This window comes from Zingiber officinale, chromosome 7A (genome assembly GCF_018446385.1).
Source record: "Zingiber officinale cultivar Zhangliang chromosome 7A, Zo_v1.1, whole genome shotgun sequence".
NCBI lineage: Eukaryota > Viridiplantae > Streptophyta > Magnoliopsida > Zingiberales > Zingiberaceae > Zingiber > Zingiber officinale.
Window position 1 is genome coordinate 133,530,805 of NC_055998.1, and position 20,053 is coordinate 133,550,857.

Here is a 20,053-nt window from a genome sequence, read left to right on the forward strand (position 1 = left end):
AAATCCATCAGATAAGCACGAAGATAAAAAAAAAAATATGTTTGTTCGAATCGAAATTATTTTTGACTTGATTTATCAAATTATGGCCGAACTAAATTTAACTGGGTTAAAGTTGTTTAATCAATTTAAAATGAGTTATGGATTATGTCAACGCCTAAGACAAGAAGCTATGGATTGAGGTCCTACGCGAGATACTCGAGCACGGCCTCGCGTAGCGCTCATAGATCAACTACCTCTACCTCACTACTGGCAGCACGCTCTCTAACACTGTGTCAACTGTCAGGCCTTCCGCCATGACCTAAATGTCCAACATCTATGAATTAGATATCATTATTAGTAAATTAACTTAAAATTTTCATAAATAATAAAAAAAATCATTCGATAAATATTTAAAATTTGATAAAATACAAGAAAATGCAAGATGGTAACATGCTTGCACATAATAAACTCGGACCTTTTCTAACTCTGGCTAACTCGAAATCATGCCTAAATTGATAAGTTTTCATACTTAAATATTTTTATGTTTTATAAATTCTCTAGTGTCATCCTACACCTTTTTTTTCATTTACCATTCTAATTTTATTTATTTGTTTCTGTTTTTTCTTTTCAGTAGATTCGGTAAAGCATTAATAAATTTAACAATTCTATTAAGGGGGAACAATTCAATCCAGCCCAGGGCTTCTTCTGAGAGAAATAAATGGGAAGCATCGTATCAGCGGCCCCTAGAATAAACAGGCAGCGATATCTCAAGGATTAACCTCTGTCTAATTCAAACAAATTATCATACTGCCATCTATGCTAGGGTACCCTAAGGAAACTTCTTCAGAGAGAAATTGGTAAAAGAGGTCTGCATTCAACCCCGCGCCCTGTGAACCTGTCCCCAAAAAAATCTTCAGAAACCCTGATAACTGCGAAACGCTCAGTCAAATTAATGCATGGGAACGACAATTTCTTCCGGATATAACATGATACACGTGGCGCCCAGACTAATAGACACAATTCCCGATGTGCATGCATAAACCCTCTACGTGGCTTCGCCTGTTTCATGCACCCGACATCAACTGAATTGGCTTTATATAAACTTCAACGGCCGGCGTGCCAACGTTGTTGACGTCCGTGTACCACCACCTCTTGGCTAGCTACCAAACATGCCAGTGTTCTAAATGCAAAACGTTTCAATTTAACGATGGCACAAAAAACATCTGCCGAATCCACAAAATCTAGCACGCAGAAGCTCGCACTGTTCATTCCATCCAAGTAATAAATTATGTCGGAAAGTAGCTTGCTAGCTAGCTAGCTAGGCGAATCAGGAGGTCTTGACCGTCTAAATAATCGGTAAAACCTCGGCATCTGAATTATTAAAAAACTAAATAAATAAATTGGAGTGTGTTTGTTTGATGGAGCCAGCGGCGGCGTTTGTACAAGTTTGAAAATCTATAATTATTATTTTAATTTGTGTATATTCGACGACTTCCACCGCTATATAATCCTCCATTTCTTCTTCTGATCTAATGAATTGTTGAATTGAATCGATCCTCTCCTCCTCCGCACCATGGACAGCAGCCTTCTTCGGGATGACCTAGACGTCGACGAGCTCGATTGGCTACTCGGCCAGAATATCCCGGCGAGCGCCGCCGCTTCTTCGTCGCTTCTGCCGCCGGCGACCGCCCAGCTGTTCGCAGAAGGGAGCAGGACCGAGCGCGAGCTGTCGGCGATGGTGTCGGCGTTGAGTCATGTCGTTTCCGGAGACCAGCAGGTCGCGTACTCGAGCGGTTCGGCGCTCCCGCCTGAGAGTATCGCCGGAAGGAAAAGGGAGCCAGCGCCGGAGGGCGGCTCGACTCCGAAATATCATCGAACGGTCGGCGATCAACTCGGCTGGCCACCAGCAGGAGGAGGTAATTTAATGAATGATTTTCAGAATGTCTTCGAAACGTTTTTTTTTAAAAAAAAATAAATCAATATATATTTTTCAAGTTAAACTAAATTAATTTTTAAAAGTTAAAACTCGTAGTGCGCAAAAGAATAGGGAAATTGAATAGGGAGTAAAGGGGGGTTAAGTGGGCATTTGGGGTTTAATTTGGGGATTTTCTATTCAAAATATATTATTTAGAGTAAAAATTTTACTATTAAATTTAGATATTCAGTTTTCAATATACCACATATCAATTTTTATATTTTTTTCTTTCTTTCTTTATAAAATTTAGGGATTTCATTTCTTAAATTTAATGAAATACGGTTAATAAATGTATAATTTAATAAATGGATAGTTAATAAATGTATAATTTAAGAAATAAATAGTTAATAAACGCAAAATGAATAGGGTATTTGATGAGTTGGATCATCTGTCCTCAAATTTTTCTGTCCCCGTATCCTCTTACCGATTGGACGGATCAGATTACATCTCAAGGATGCCTCGCACATCATGAGGATTATTGCACACATCTTAAGGATGTCATGATACCTTGAGATGTAATCTGGTCCGTCCGATCGACAGGAGACACGGGGACAGAGAAATTTGAGGAGAGAAGATCTGAACTGGTATTTGATTAGGAAGTAAAGGGAGGTTAAAGGAGCATTTGGGGTTTAATTTGGGCATTTTCTATTCAAAATATATAATTTAAGAAAAAAAAATAACTTATTAAATTTAGATATTCAGTTTTCAATATACAATATATCAGTTTCTATATTTCTTCTTTTTGTCTTGATATATTATATTTCTTCTTTCTTTCTTGTAAAATTTAGTGAATGAGTTTTATTTCTTAAATTTAGAGAATTGTGGTTAATAAATATATAATTTAGAGAATGGATAGGGTAGTTGATGTAAAGATTTTTTAGTTACCTTATCAAAACTTTAAAGTAAAACTTTTGAATAGGGTATCTGATGTTGATATTTTAAATTTGTATTACTACAGCAGCACCAGTTGGCAGAGGAAGTAGTATGATCCCATCTCCGACGATGGAGATAGCAGAGCGAAGGAAGTACAGAGGAGTGCGGCAGCGACCGTGGGGTAAATGGGCGGCGGAAATAAGAGACCCCCAGAAGGCGGCGCGCGTGTGGCTGGGCACCTTCGAGACGGCTGAGGCTGCGGCCCGAGCATACGACGCGGCTGCCCTCCGATTCAGGGGCAGCAAGGCCAAGCTCAACTTCCCCGAGGACGCGCGACTCCTCCCTCGGCTGCCGCCGATGATGCGCTCTGCTCTTCCGGATGCACCTCCTGCGCACAGGAGGATGCCATCGCCACCACCGTCACCGTCTTCCTCCTCGCAACTTTGACCTCTGTTTTTAAATTGTCGTGGCCGCGCGTCTACTTGTCCGCATCATGTTTGTTGCTACAATTGTGACTGGCTAGCTCGTCGTCGCTGCATGGGCAGTAGCAGCTACGTACGATTTGACAGTGATTTTTTTTTAAGCATGAAATGTATTTTAGTATTTCGTGTTGGAGTTTGATTTGTACTCCTCCGATCCGATGGGTGGAGAAAGTTGGCAGTCGATGGAAACGCCAGGTTCTCTGCATCAGCGGGACGATGCCAAATTGGCTTCCTCTGGTAAACGAAGAATGACTTTGTCATGGGTCGAGTCCAAAATCTGAAGAGACTGCTTTTAAATATTGTTTGGTAATTATCAAATCGAGCATTTATTTTATTATATATACTCCTCAATACGACAATATATGTGGTTATTAATCCCCTCTTTGAAATTTTTAAGAACATTAATTTGGGTCAATAAGTAAAAAAATAACATAAATTGATACGTAAGAGCATGGCAAAATCCAATAATGTCCTTTTGAAAATTTTTTAAGGTTAATTGACATAAGTTGAATAATTAGTGCCAATTAAAAAAATTTTTAAAAAAAATAAAGGAAGATAATAATGATCATATTTTGACCGTTATCAAGGCCAACAAGCTTTCTTATTTATAATGTTAAATTATGGTTATTTGTAGGAAACTACCTAATCCTATTGGTTGCTCATACAAAGTTTTTTAATCATGCTTGATGCTTTGATAATGTTTTTTTTTCTTGGTCAAGTGCTTTGACAATATTTTAAATATTAAAAAAAAAATTAATCCAACCTCTTTAAGATTAAAATAATAATATTTGAGTTTTGGAAACGTCTAAGATTTGTTTCAAAAATTAGATAAATATCAGAAAAAAATAGATGCAGAGAATATTATGATCATCAATAAGCATACATTATTGACAAGTAACAATGAAACGAAATTGATAGAGCAAAAACAAAAAAAAACAAAATAACCTCAATTAATTAAAAAAAACTCTATGAAAAAAGAAAAATTGAAATATTATAAAGGACTCTGAACTTCTTTTATAAATTTGACTCACATGACAATAAATATGAAAATATTTTAAATAAAAAAAATAGTCTAATCTTATTACAATTATTTTCTATTTACTATCAAAATAAAAATAATTAGTAAATAACAAAATTAAATCTTTAATTTGTTACAAAGTAATCTTTAATATCTGTAATTTATTTTTATTTATTACAAATGCAATAATTTTAAATATTTAATATATTTTTTAAAAATAAATCAATTTCTTTCCTTATATCATAGATGATTTCAAATCAATCACGTAGCACCTATCATAGTGTGCTACGAGTTCACACACTGAATTTAGTGATCCTCACATTTCACAACTCATATAGAAAATATATCATGTCGCAATAAGAAGAAACAAAATTGATCAATCGTATAAGTAATTATAGAATTATCAATTCAAATAAAGGTGATACAAGTTTAAACATAATATCAAGTTTCATTTTGATGTACACTAAATTATCTTGAGTTTATAACCATGAGTCATAAGCTATAAATAATTCAGAAATATTATCATCGATCATGGATTTAATTAAAGATCATGGGTAAAGGCTATATCATTAGGTTTTGCATTATATATACTCTTAATATTTCATCATCAAGATGATATATCAAGGTCAAGGTACAAGGAAAATCACACAGAAGGTAATTAATTAGTTTCTAATGGTGACATCCTATGGATACAAATTCATAGCTTACTTAAGTTTCTTTTATTCCCACAAATCTAGAATATTTAGATCATCTAATTAAAAAATTGAATTAGCTAATTAGATTAAACCAATTATATTTTTCTTACAAAGAACCTTACAAGTAGTCCACTTGGTATTAAACAATCATATGGTCTAATAAGATCATGTCAATCTAATCAATTGCTCTATGCACATTGTAAATTAGTGGAACACTATAATTACACCTAACTCAATGACATTGACGAAATGAGTGATTAAATAGGTTTGACTACTTAATGAAAGCCAATCATTCTACAATTCTCGAATAAGAATTCAAGCTCACTAATTCCAAAGTATGTGTTTATCTAAACTACCAATTCGTCTTGATCTACTATATCCAAATTCATCGTCCAAATGGACATAGGCTAATAGTTCTTATTCATTACCTGATAATTTAATTATGGTTGGAATATAATTAAAGTCTTATATTGAAAAGATATAAAAAAAATCATAGATTTAAAAGGATACAAGATACTCCATTGACATGAGACTTTTTTTTGGATAGAATCCAAAAATAAAGTCATAAGAAAAAAAAAATGTGGAACCGCCACATCAGCGGCCTCCCTAGATCCGGTCCCACGGATATGGAGGGAGGTAAATGCAGGTACACAGGTGGAAAGTGCATAGCGGAGACGTTAACCCCAGGCAGTGACACCCCAGGGATCGACCCCTGGACCTTTCAGTCACAGAACCATGCACTCCCCATCTGTGCTACGCCCTGGGGACAAAAAAAAAATAGTATCAGAACTATGATCTAGACCAGATACCATGTGGAGCGGCCTTGAACGAAGTTGCATGAGGCCTGAAACAGGTCAGCGGTGACTAGATGCTCGTGGGGAGGCTCGGAGCAGGTCAAGAGTGATCGGATACTCGCGGAGAGGCCCGAAACAGGTCAAGAATGACCAGATGCTCGCGGGTGTTAGGGATACAATTAAAGTCCCATATTAGAAAGATATGAAAAAGATCATGGGTTTAAAAAGATGTAAGATATCTCTATTGGCATGAAATCTTTTGAGTAAAGAGCCTAAAAGTAAAATTATGAGGGTTTGAGCCCAAAGTAGAAAATATCATACTATTGTAGAGATATGTGAATTCCTTTTGATCCCAACAAATGGTATCAGAGTCATGGTTCAGACCAGTGTCATGTGAGGTGGCCTTGAACGAAGTTGTGGGGAGGCTCTGAACAGGTTAGGGTGACTATGTTAGTATTAGCCCTAGTACAAATTATGAGATGATTGAAAAGAGCACTTTTTGTATCATATTTCACTTATTAATAAAAGACAAAGCTGGTTATTATATTTATTTCAGTTCAGTGCCGAATGAATAAATATAATAATATCCTAGGGTAGTAGGTTCTAGTGTACATCATATCAATTGGTTGAATTGATAGTGGGATGTTGTGGATATATAGAACACTACTTTTAACTATTCCTAATCAAGCATTAATATACAAGGATAATATTAATGCGTTGAGACTAGTATATAGGTCAACGGATGCCTTAATCTTATAAGTTATGGATATGAGATATCAGGTTGACACAAGAATATATATTAGAGAATGTGTACTAAATGACATGCCATGAGAATATTTCATAGATCATTATATGAGTGTCATAAACATTCTCATGTGACTATTAATATAAATAGTCCTTAGACCTAAAGTCATTACGGTTCCCTACATAAGGAGTTGTATACTTTGGTATCGATAAACGTCACCTGTAATAGGGTGGACGATAAAGTCAATCACTGGTATACAATAAATTATGCGAATGGATGTGAGTGATGTAGATAGGATCTATCCCTTTCATATGACGAAAGTGATATTTGTGGGCCCCTTGATTAGTAGGATATCAGAATGCATGGTCATGCTTAAATGAGTCAATATGCGATATTGAACTTACTTGATTGAGTGTGTCTTCTTAGAAATCAAGAAACACAAAGATTGATAAGAGGATGACACGGTCTATGCCTCATTGATCAATTTAGATATCAAGGATTGAAGGATTAAGTCATACAACATAATAGATACGGAAATGTTAAGTCGGTCTCAATATTCTCGCGACTTGGATAACAATGATGCCTTGTTAGATGTCACTCATTGTTTATATATCTAAAATAGTTTTAGAGACATTGCTAACGTTACAAGAACCTATTGGGTCATACACAAAGAACAAGTCAATGGAGACGGATTCATATGATGGATCATTGGATTAAGTCTAATTCAAATTGGACTCATTGAATTAGACTCAATTGGATCTGACTATTAGATTGAGTCCAATTCAAATTAGACTCATTGAGTCAATTTAGATTGATGATCAATGAGTTAGATTCATTGAGTGAATTAATGAATTTGTATTCATGAAGGAAGAGGAGTGATCAATTTGGAATTGATCATGCATTGAATGAAGAGTGATCAATTTGGAATTGATCATGTATTGGATGCATTAAGGCAATTGGCATTAAGGCTATTTTTTATGAATGAGTACAAAAGGGTTTTTTTATCCATTTTCATAAAAGTGGATGTGTTCTTGCTCTTCTTCCTCCTCCTCTCTTCACTTGGCCGAAACCTCCAAAGGGTTGCTAGCACAACCTTTGGTTGTTTCTTTTCTACACTTCTTGAGTTCATGAGACGGACGAGGAAGATTTGTTCGTGTGGATACCGAAAGAGGCTCGAACATTTAATCGTGTTGAGATCCTAGCGACCAGGAGTTCGTGTGTTACGCAACAAAGATAACTCCCTTTTAACAAAACTTAGTATATGGTTTAATTCGCATGGATCTTCAGAAAAGGAACTTATTTTTCCACTGCGCTTTTCGACGTGTTTAGCGCTATAGTTCCTTAAAAACTAGATGCTCACGGAGAGATCCGAAATAGGTCAAGAGTGACCGGATGCTCGTGAAGAGACTTAGAACTGATTAAGAGTAATCGGATACTCGTGGGGAGGCCCTGAGTAAATCAGGGTGACCGGATGCTTGAGTGGAGACTCGGAACAGGTCAGGATAACCGGATACTCTCAGGGAGGTTTGAAGTAGGTCAAGAATGACCGGATGCTCTCGGGGAAGGTCCGGAGTAGGTTAGGGTGACCAGGTGCTCGCGGAGAGGTCCAGAGCAGGTCAAGAGTGACCAAATACTTATGGGGAGACCTGAAATAGATCAAGAGTGACCGGATTGCAGAGAGACACATACCATGAGAGTAATAACAGTCCTTCATTTGAGGGGAGGATTGTTGGGAATATAATCAAAGTCTCATATTAAAAAGATATAGAAAAGATTATGGGTTTAGAAGAATGTAAGATATCTTGGCATGAGATCTTGTAAATAGAGGCTAAAAATAAAGTCATGAGAGTTTTTAGGTCCAAAGTAGATAATATCATGTTATTGTGGAAATATGTGTATATCATTTAGGCACAATAACTGAGAGACCCCAACCATAAGAGTAATGGTGATCCTTCATTTGAAGAGAAAATTATTAAGTATATAATTAAAGTCCTACATTGGAAATATATGAAAAAGATCATGGATTTAAAATGATATAAGATATCTCCATTGACATGAGACATTTTGAATAGAGCTAAAAAAAAGTCATAAGGATTTAGATCCAAATGGATAATATTATATTATTATAAAAATATATGATTTTTTTTATTATAACAAATCTAACTAACTTTTGAAATAGGGAGAAGATACTAAGTACAATCTATTCAAAGTTCACAAATTTAAGTAGTTGACACGAGCAAGTCAAGTCAATCACTAATATTACTGATTTGTTAACTTATGGAGCAAGACCAATTAAATTAACAACACGGAAATATGCTTGTGAATGGGAATCCAGATTATTATGATCTCCTTGATCTTAAAAATATTCTATACCGTAGACGTCATAGAGAGCTGAGAATTCTAATTTATTTTAAATCTCCTAATTAGGATGTTGTGAATAGAAATCAAATATTTTAGAATGAAAATAATATACAAAACTCCACATAATTTCTGAATGAAGACAAAGTCTTAATCCTAATATAGATTCAAATATAAAAATATAAGTTGTTTCTTTAGCCTCCCACTTACCTATTTAGAAGATTTAGCTTGTATGAATGGTTTGAATTTCTCAAAGTTGCATCGTACTTTTGGTTTTTACTAAAATATTTCCTATCTATTTTAGGCTTTAAATTAAGGTAAAAAATTATTATTATTTAAACAGTATCAAACGAATCGAACGGAATTAAAAAAAAATAATTATTGAGTTTCATACAAAAGCATACTAAAAAACTCAATTTTTTTAAAAAATTACTCATTAAATTTATGATGTTCGATTTCCTAAATCTATTCAAATTTTTTTATTTTAAAACTTTAATTAAAAATCTTAAAAATACAAAAGAAGATTAATAAAAAAAATTTAAAGTACTTTTTTTAAAAATTTTTTTGCTATTTAATATCTAATTACAAGAAAATAAGAAAAAATAATAAATAATAAAAATAAACAAAACAAAAACACTTAGTTATTTTATCAAACGCTCTAATATAAAAATCATTGACAATTATAAAAATCTAAACTCTATGTCAAGTTAATATTATTCACTCTGAATCACTTTAATTTATTTATATAGTTTATTAAAAACATTAAGATTTTAAGTACATCAATAAATTTTCGATAAAAAATATTGATGGCTCTAAACAGCACACTTTTATTTTAAATTTATATCGTTATATTCATTGTTCTCTAAATTTATCCATTTTTTTAATTTTGAAACCTTAATAAAAAAAATTAAAAGAAAGTTAATAAAGCAAAAAACAAAAAATTTCTATAGTTAATTACAAGAGAATAAAAGAAAGTGAAACAAAATTAAAAAGGAAAAATTAAAAATTAAAAAACTACTTTGGTTCTACTTTAGTTAAGGAGCATCATCACCTTTGTGCTACTTTTGTTAAAGAATCACCATTGTTGATTTCGTCAAAGCATCATTATTTTGATATTAATTTCATTAAACCATCATCATCTTGATGCTTCAAAGATGGAATATCATCCCTACGACTATGATACCACGGTAGAACATTCAGGTTATTACTCAGGCACCTACAATTCGATCCCCAGCTATGGTGTATTTATAGTAATTTTTTCTCCAAATGAAGATCGTAATCAAAGGATGTTGGACTTTTGGGTTGTCCGTCATATGCGCTTCTCGATTTACCTTAACTTGATGACCGATAGAAAATTTTCGTAGGACCAAATCAGTTGCCCTACAAATATTCAATAAGGCTAACTCAAAAGATTTAGTCCAATAAAATTTTTTCACTCTTTTATATCTCATCACGCAAAAAAAAAAAACACTAAAAACACTCTTCATTCATGAACCCTGTAAGTTTAGAAAAATTGTTTAAAAATTCCAGTCTTCTTGACTTTAAGATAGTGTCAATGATGATTAATTTCAAATCAAACTTTATTTGATATGATTCTTGTATTCTCTTGATCTTCTGTACTAAAGTTTTAAAATTTTAAAAGCATGTAAGTTAAGTGTTTTGATCAAAACTGACCTAAATTAATTAGTTTCAAGTTAAACTTTTTTATTTGATAGGTTCCTTTCACTCCTTGATTCTTACTATATGAAAAAAAAACTATTGATTCATGGCCCATATCAGTTTAGAGAATTTGTTAAAAAAAATTAATTTTCTTTACTTTTGACATAGTATGATATCTGGAGCTAAACATGTTCAAAGTTTATCTACCATGCTTAAAAACCCTTGATATATGATATCTGTTAGTTTAGAAAAATTATTTAAAAAATTTAACATTCTTTACTTTTAGTATAGTGTTACCTAGACATCTCTGATATACTTAGAATAACACCAATAATTTTCTTGTCCTGTCCCACTCTTATCCATGTTAAAGTTTTAAAATTTTAGAAACATCTAAGCCATCAATAAATTTTGAGACCTAGATAACTCAATTTGAGACCAAACTTTACCTAATAAATTCTTTCACTCTCTTTATCCTTATGACTCTATCAATTTAGAATAATTGTTTTAAAATTTTATTTTTTTTATTTTTTTTTACTTTGGCACAATGTCATATTTGGTCTTATAAACTTTTCATTTACTCTTCGACGATATCAATATCTTCCGTGAACTAAAATGTTAGGATTCCAGAAGTAGGAAAGTTATTAGTATTGTCCTATCGTAAATTAGAGATGTTTAGATCCAAATATAATACTATGTTAAAAATAAAGAAAACTTTATTTTTCCGAACGAACAATCTTGCCCCGCAATGTTCAACTCTAATTTTTTTATTTACATTCTCACAAATGGTTATGGGATTGATCGTATGGGACCGCTGGATGGTAGATTTCACCTTTTGCTATAATAAATCAAGAGTTTTTGAATATAATGACACTCAAGGAAGTGAAAGAAACTTATTATATAATTTGACTAAAACTTACTTATTTAAGTTCATTAATGAATTTTGATCAAAATTTATTAATAACATAAATGCTCTTGTAATTTTAGAACTTTCGAACAGACAAGATTAGGAGAGTACAAGAGAACTATCGATGTAATATTAAAATAAAAGAGAGAGATATACAAAAAAAAAATTTTGACCTTGCATAACATGGAGTGCAAGGTGGTGATATTTTGATGGAATCAATGCCAAGGTAATGATGTTTCGACGAAATCGATACCAAAATAGTGATGTTTTAACCAAAATATTTTTTTTTCACTTTTTTTATTTCTTTCTCTCATAAATTAAAGATGACATCCTAACTATTGGAGACATTCTTATTCATCATCTGATACTTTGATTCTAACTATAGCTTTTGGAATAGGGAGGAGATAGTAAATGCATTCTAAGTTCACAAATATACGTTAGCGCGAGCAAGTAAAGCCACTAATATTACTGATTTATTACCTTATGGGGCCAAGACCAATTAAATTAATCCCTCTATAATTTGGTAAGCAAAGGTTTGAACCAAACTTTAATTAGCATTTAATCAAACAGAGTATCTACTCAAAGAGACATGTAATTAAACATTCTTCATATTTAATTACAGTATCTTGGTTTAAAAGATTCCATCATAATTTTTTGTAACCCCTTTGGTAACTCCCATAATTTGAAGAAGTCAAACAATGAAATCTCATATGATAATAAAGATCTTTTTGTTAAACAAATAAATTAAAAATTAAGACAAAATATTATTTTTATAACATCAATGCTTATAACAAGATTGTTGGTGATAATTTCATGAATCAGAAGAAATCCAAGATCAGTTCATTTTAAGAAATTCAAAATCTTGAGAATTCCAATGCAACAATGCACAGTATTACTAAATGAACTGGATTGTTGGATCTACAACATGAGCTCATATCTTGTTGCATTGAAACTACACTGCTGCAGTGACTCTATCAACCTCCTGAATCAGAACTTATCAAATACCACCAATTTTAGAGCTGTTTGATAATGGAGAAAAAACAATCAACAATCCAGTAACTTATAAGGAAAGGCAAACAGTTTCACCATTAAACAAGGAGATCAAGTTGGTCTTAGAACCTTACTTGAAAAGCTACTGATTCACTTTCAGTGCAGCTTCAATGCGTTGGATAAGCTGATTAGCAGGCAGAGCTCCTTCCTGGGTATTGAAAAAGATGCACCTTAGTCTAACAGCATGGGCAGAAACAGTGAAATATAAAAGGCAAGCGATAGTATGTATATCTTACAAAGCGGTCAAGTGGATTCCCATCCTTGAAAATAATGAATGTTGGCAATGCCTCAATTTGGTAGTGGCTGGCAATGCTAGTGTATTTTTCTGTATTGATCTTGATCACTTGAATTTTATCTTTCATCTTTTCACCCACTTGTTCAAGAATAGGACCCATTAATTGGCAAGGACCGCACCTATAAAGTCCATCAGAAGAAACAAAGCATCTTCATACAAATTGGAGACCCTCAGCAAAAGCTACTTCATTTCAAGACCATTTTTTTATCACTATAATTATACAAATGATGCATAATTGTTCTCATGTTTTACCCATTATATATAACAAAGATAAAAGAAAGCCTTAGCACAACAGTAAAGTTGTTGCGGCGTGACCTAGTAGTCACAGGTTTGAGTCATGGAAAAAGCCTCTTATAATGCAGGGTAACGCTACGTACAATACACCCTTCCCTAGGACCTCACAACGCCATAATAACAAGAGCTTCGTACACTAGACTGTCCTTTTATATAGAACAAAGATAACCTTTGGTTGCACAATACGTAAATCTAGCATCCTAGGACCATCAAATATAAGAGAGATATTCTCAGACTTGGTAAATATATTAACTAAACATAAGCTCAGGACTATTGGGTGAGCAAAAGAAGATGCTTTCTGCAAAATGATTTTGTCCCCATGTTGCAAAACAATTGCATCAATGAGAAAGAAGATAAGTTCTACAAACCATAGAAAGGTATTACCATGTTGCATAAAAGTCAACCAAGACAGGTTTATCAGATTTCTCCAGTAATTCATCAAAGGAAGAGAAAGATTGCTTTTTTGCTCCTATCTGTAACCAGAGGAAATATATGTTGTCAATTGCAATGATTTTGTTTGCTAACTGCAATTAGATATAGAGAAAACAAGATACATGCATTCCAGAATAAGAAAGACAAAATCCAAGTAACTAAAATAGTATGTGTGCCGATTTCAACAAAAATAAACATAATGTTACTTCTCGAGCAATCCAAGACATGAAACAAGATCGTAGCGCATAGAAAGAAGTGATTGGAACTCAAGTGTTCAACATATGCATTATAAGGAAAATATCATATATGTCAAGATCATTAAAAAAAAAAAATCATTGGCACGCCGCTCGCAAAAGGGAATAATAAGTTCTAGACGTTCTTCCTATTCAATTATCTGAATGAGTGAGCCTTGATAATAACACGACAACAGACAACAGTGAACCATTTCTATCAGGTTTTTCACCATACAGATACTTAGCTTCCTGAAAACTTCCAAACACGTAATTATGTAGTCAAACAACAATTCATCTAAACTTACAGAAGTGATTCCAACATCAAAGTAGTAGGCATGAAATTAGCATTGTTATGTGTTTTTAGCCATATATTCCCATCAAGCTTATGTCTAGGTAAAGAAGATACAAGATATGCTTATCCGCGACCCGGCAATTCAAGATACATCAAACCGTGCAAAATAGCGAGAGGCATCAAGTTCTCCAAGATTAGTTCTTTGAGCAAACGAAAAGGAGAGCATCAACCTCCAACCAAATCAGATGAAAGAAAAGGGTTGATAAGGGGATATGCGCATGACCCTTGGAAGGAGGCGGCGTCGCGGGAATGCAGCGAGTCGCCCGCTACCCGCTGCGGGAAGAATATGCGATGTGACGTGCAGGGACTGGAAGGAGGGAAGCTCGGAGAGGCGAGGGGAGGCGGGACACCGGCGGATGCAGGCGGTGGGCAGCGCTGCGGCAGCGGCGGAGGAGACCGCCATTTCTCCTCTCTGCTTTTGGTCGTAGGGTAAGGTTCGGGGTCCGCCCCAAAACTTAGTCTGAGAACGTTGGGTTTCACGACGTTGGGTTTAACGACGTCGGATTCGGGTAGGGGAAACTACCCAATTAACGGGGATTTGAGCCCGACCCGTTTGTCCATTGAAATTAAACATATTAAAATTTTAATTTAATTTAAAATTTAATCTAGTTTTATATTAAATGGTTCCAAGTTTAACTTGGATTAATCAAAATATGATATGAAATAATAAACATTCAATTACTTCCATTAAATCAATTTATAAAAATTTAACTTAAAATATAAATCTTTAATTTGTACTCCAAGAGACGTGATAGAATATTTAAACATTCAAACCGCTAATAAGGATTGAAAAGAATTGAAAATCATTCAAATAAGGAAGGAATTGAGTGATTTTTATTAATTATATTAGACAGTAAGTTGTATAGTAAATTAGGTTTTATGTAGATATAATATTTTATAACCCAATGATACGTGTTCACTAGGTATCATATCTTATAATATAAAATTACTCATATTTTTTTTCATATTTTCTTTTATTCTTTATTTTATTATATGGCATGAGAGCAACCAATCCTTCTAATTTTTTTTTTAATTAACATCCAAGCCTTCGCCAACTATTTTTTATTGAACTATGTATCATATTTTATAATACAAATTTCTTTCCTTTTTTTTCATATTTTCTATGGTATCATAGTAACAAATCCCCTCATTACATTTGGAGTAAAAAACAATTTAATATCATCGATAGATAAATAAATTACTAAAAATATTTTATCCTATCATAATAATCCTTTACATGGAACATGTACGATTCATTTGCTAAAAAATCTCCTCATTACTATGAACCATAATTGTGTCAAGTTATTAAAGCAACCTATTAAAAATTTGATCACTTGGGAGAATTATTACAATAACAATCTCTTTTTTTCATTTTTATGCTTAATAAGTCATTTTAGATTAAACATTTAAAAACACAAGGCTCTCCTGAACCTAAGATCCCCTACCCTAGAAATTCCATCCCTAAATAATATTTCATTAAGGTGATCCTTTATTTTCCATACCCTTCATGATCCTCTTGATGTCCCCACGAGGATACCTAGTTACATAGAAAATGATAGATTTATTATAATAAAATAGAGATGAATTCCCAAGAGATTCATAATCGATTATAAATTAATTTTATAATTTATCTTTATTCACGTAATCTATAAAAACTGACTATAAATAACGTCTGAACGTAGTGAGCATCGGAATAAAGTTGATGACAACTAACAGCTGATTGAGGTATATATGCATCACTGCTCATACTCATGTTTGAAACTCTCATCAGCAATGTGACTTGAATGGCTTAGGAATAGCCAAAATGTGATGATTTGTAAACACATCTGCAATGTGACGTATGTCCACACCAGTATTTGAGCTTTAAAATAATTATAATTTTGGAATTGAGCCACGAATGGAAATGCTTTCATATTACATACATAATTGCGTAGTTTAAATTAAGACATTTGGACTACTAGAAATTGTAATATATCTTGAAATTAATCTTCACCAAAACCACCTCCATCATCCATGCCACAATCCTGTGCATCTTCTGCATTTTCTTCGGCATTATCATTATCGGCAACGATGTTTTCAATTTTAGCCATTTCATCATGAACAGCATGTATTGCCTGGGCCTTCTTCAGGTCCCTCTTCTGCTGGATGAGATCTACTTCCATTTTCTTCAAATTCTCATCACTAAAGAATGAAGCATATGGCTTCGTAACCTGTCAGAACAACACAACTGTTGATGAAATGCTACAAACAAAATGTTTCAGTGAATTTGTCGAGTAAGAACCAAGAAAAGTAACCTTAGAGTAGCAATTTCTCTCTTTTGCACTGTTCACTAGATTACCCCAGTGCTTATCTTGGCTCAGTGCTGAAGCAGATCCTACCACCTGATATATAAAGGTGGATTATACATCTAAAAAAAATTATATGCAAACTTAATGGAAGCTAGAATGGTAGTGAAAATAGTGCTTACTAAAACAGAGGATTTTGCCCTTGTTATGCCAACATTCATTCTCCGGAAATCAGCCACAAACCCGATTCCTTTACTAGTATTTGCTCGAACACATGAAAATATAGCAATATCTTTTTCACGGCCCTGATGGCAAAACAGTTTCAATTTACATGGAAAAAAAAAATCAAATCTAAGCAAGACCAGTGATTTAATTGCATCACCTGAAACCCATCTACAGTGTTTATGTCGACCACTTTATCGGATTGCTCTCCAAATGTAGCACGAAATTGTCGACGCAAAAATTTGACTTGATAGCTATATGGAGTTATGACAGCCACTTGTGGACTAGCTCTCAGCTCTGGATGATTGTTTGCTAGCTTATGATACAATAGTACTATAAATTCAATCTCGTCTTCATTTACCCAAGAGCCACTTCCTAATGGCTGGGTCTCAGTTCCATCTATATCGAAGAAGTGAAATGGCCCAAAGCAACGATGTGCATACCAAGGACGCACTTTTTTGACCATCTCACCATCTTCCAACGAGCCGCCATAAAATTCTTTTGAGGGAAAGATACTGATCTGTTACCAAGGGGCATATTTAGGATGTCTAGCTTTTTTTCAGCAAAGAAAGAAAAAACTAACCTCTGGATGCATGCGGTACTGAATTTTTAGCATCTGTACAGGAAATCCAGCTTCCTGAAATCTCTTAAACAAACTTGTGCCATACCTGATAGAATTAAACGATATGCCAAAATAAAGGATCCATATCAGTGTTTCAGGAATTAAAAAAACACAAGGGACTAATTTAAAATAAATAAATTATTTACCCAAAGCGCTCAGCAGTGGTAGAGATTACGGTAGCTGGAAGTTGAACTGGATCACCAACCTAAAAAGTAAAGCACCATAATGAAAATGGCATTCAAACAATGCACTAGCTAAACATAAATTGTAACCAATGAACCAAAAGGCACTCTATATGGCTTTATTGCATATGCACCCGCATATATTGTCATGTATTAGTTTAATCTTGAATTGATTGACCTAAACAAAAATAGTTTATTTATTTAAACTGGCAATCTCTGAAATCAACACGACATGAACTGAAATAGACAACTGATGTAGTTTGTGTTAAGTTTTTATTTCAACAAGAGCTATATAGAATGATCAATGATGGGTAGAATTGTAGGAAGCCTATTTAAAGCAAAACAAATGAATTATTAAAAAGGTTAAAAAAAGAAGTGTGGATAAATGTGATTAGGGTTGGTTCGGTATGGTATACTGAATTTTCCATACGAGACCGTATACTGTATTGAAAATTCAGTATACCAAAATTTTAGTATATCGAAGTTTCGTATAGTATAAATTGCACACCGATCATACCGAAAATTTCGGTATACCAAAATCACTATAACACTAATAAACATAACCAATTCAGAAGTCACACAATACGCTTGTTCATAATAACAAAGCATTAACAAATAGACAACAATAAGATTTTAAAAAGCATAACCAATCATTAACAGCCTTTACTAAAGCATTGATTACAAAATAAAGTTTATGAACGACAATTAATGTACTGATTACAAAAGGAAGTATTTTTTCATATTCAACAAAATTTCTTATACAAAAATAAAATAAAAGGAAATACTTTGTAATTTGCATTAGGTCAAATCAAATCACTTTCTAAACAAATGGGAACATCTGAAGATGCAGGATGAGGATAATGGACTATTAATAATTTTAAGATATCCATCGATGAGAACTTTAGAGTCAACAATTTCAGCACCAAGGTGGTGCTGATTTTTAAAAACCACCACCTCGGTGGCTTAGTGCTAATTTTAAAAATCAGCACTCACGATGGTGGTTTGTACAAACCAGCACCAACCTTGTGGAGCTGGTTTTTAAAAATCCAGCACTAAGCTGGTTTTGATGCTAGTTTGTAAAATCCAGTACCACCTTGGTGTACGTCCCACCTAAATGGCCAAATCCCAATACAACTTTTAAATTTAATAAAATAATATATTGGGTGTTTCAGTATATATGGAAAAATCATAAATCTTATACCGATATCAAAATTTTCAATATAAACGGTAAATATCGGTATGGTATATGCAATATACCTGAATTTTTTATATTTTCTCCACCCCTAAATGCGATACAAGTTGAATGAATGTTATTTGTAGATTTGAATTAAAATAAGTCGTACTTGATGGCACTTGACGGGAGATTTATTTACAAAAAGTCAAAAACTATGAGAGCAATAAAATCATCTCAAGTCACATACTTGATAATGAAAACTAACAAATTGATCCTGGTTTAGACTAAAAGGATGACGAGGAATTCGGTTCTAATCAATTCTAAAAAAGATTACCAATTCTGTATCACATATTCTGTAGCATTTTGTATTTTAAAAACTTTGATTATATTGTTCAGATAAACATATAATATTAAAAAAAAGCCTGGATCGTAGGGTAAACTTTTATTAGTCAATATTCACAGAAATAACATTAATAGACACAAAATCCATGTTGAATAATGTATTAGTAACAATCAGGTCAGGGCTGCATGCAGCACTCCACGTATTTCTACATATATGTAATATGTAGCAATGCCATTTCCACGACTTCAACAACTTAGCACATCATAGACAAGAGAAATCTCAATTTTAAATAATTTCTGAAAAATAATGCTTCTACATATATGTAATGCAGTGATTTAACAATTTGACTGCATGCAGCCAGCATATATATGGTTGAAAGCCTTGTTATAACACAAAATTTAAACAAAAACAAAAGTGAGGGGAATATGAACAATTGAACATGTCTCTGAAGTCCAAAATTAGAAGGGACATACTACGTATAAAGAAAGTCTCCACGATTCTACCATGTTCATTGGAACAGTAGAATACAAGAGAATGGAATCAGAGTGAAAAAGTATTCAGTGGAACGAAATGAAAAAGGGAATATGATCCATTCCCTTAATTTGTTGATTGTAATAATGGAATGATGCTATATCTAGTTGAATGACTCATTGTAAATTTGACCCGTTTGGTTCATCTAATTGTTTTGATGAATATGACCGATAGTTTATCTAATCTATCAAATATATCTAATATACATTATCTTGTCTGTTCAACACATGCACGCAGAGTTGAGTCAATCCAACTCACATGCTAGGCACATCCAAGATACAATATCGCGATACATGTTGTTTCCAGATGATATTGTCTTAGTACATGAGATACATGAATGAGTAAATGTTAAACTCGAATCTAGGCAAGAAACGCTAGAAGTGAAAGGTTTTAGACTTAAAAAAGTAAAGACAATATATGAAATTTAAGTTTAATAATATTAGACGTAATGAGACAATTGTTAAAACATGAGACGATGAGTTATTGTAACTAAGAGTTTTAAATATTTAGAATCATTTTTGCAAAGGGATGGAGGGATTGAAAATGATGTCTTATA

General features: G+C 33.3%; 3 protein-coding genes across 3 annotated transcripts in view; 1 reads left to right on the plus strand and 2 right to left on the minus strand.

The window, feature by feature from the left end:
- Positions 1–1,552: 1,552 nt before the first annotated feature.
- On the plus strand, positions 1,553–3,384 carry LOC121999735 (ethylene-responsive transcription factor ERF110-like). Its single transcript, XM_042554376.1, has 2 exons — positions 1,553–1,895; positions 2,913–3,384. The coding sequence occupies exons 1-2, from the start codon at positions 1,553–1,555 to the stop codon at positions 3,272–3,274; spliced, it is 705 nt and encodes a 234-aa protein (XP_042410310.1). The 3' UTR covers positions 3,275–3,384.
- Positions 3,385–12,226: 8,842 nt separating this feature from the next.
- LOC122002672 (thioredoxin Y, chloroplastic-like) lies at positions 12,227–14,601 on the minus strand. Its single transcript, XM_042557940.1, has 5 exons — positions 14,362–14,601; positions 13,506–13,594; positions 12,769–12,946; positions 12,607–12,680; positions 12,227–12,501 (listed from the first exon to the last, which is right to left on the minus strand). The coding sequence occupies exons 1-4, from the start codon at positions 14,539–14,541 to the stop codon at positions 12,615–12,617; spliced, it is 513 nt and encodes a 170-aa protein (XP_042413874.1). The 5' UTR covers positions 14,542–14,601; the 3' UTR covers positions 12,227–12,501; positions 12,607–12,614.
- Positions 14,602–15,915: 1,314 nt separating this feature from the next.
- LOC122002673 (probable helicase MAGATAMA 3) overlaps positions 15,916–20,053 on the minus strand; it is a 45,217-nt gene continuing 41,079 nt past the window's right edge. The window contains exons 16-21 of the mRNA XM_042557941.1: positions 17,414–17,472; positions 17,229–17,313; positions 16,806–17,165; positions 16,606–16,728; positions 16,433–16,519; positions 15,916–16,348 (exon numbers count right to left, since the gene is read on the minus strand). Of these exons, the coding sequence (XP_042413875.1) occupies positions 16,121–16,348; positions 16,433–16,519; positions 16,606–16,728; positions 16,806–17,165; positions 17,229–17,313; positions 17,414–17,472 (942 nt within the window). The 3' untranslated portion in view covers positions 15,916–16,120. The remainder of the gene's footprint in view (positions 16,349–16,432; positions 16,520–16,605; positions 16,729–16,805; positions 17,166–17,228; positions 17,314–17,413; positions 17,473–20,053) is intronic.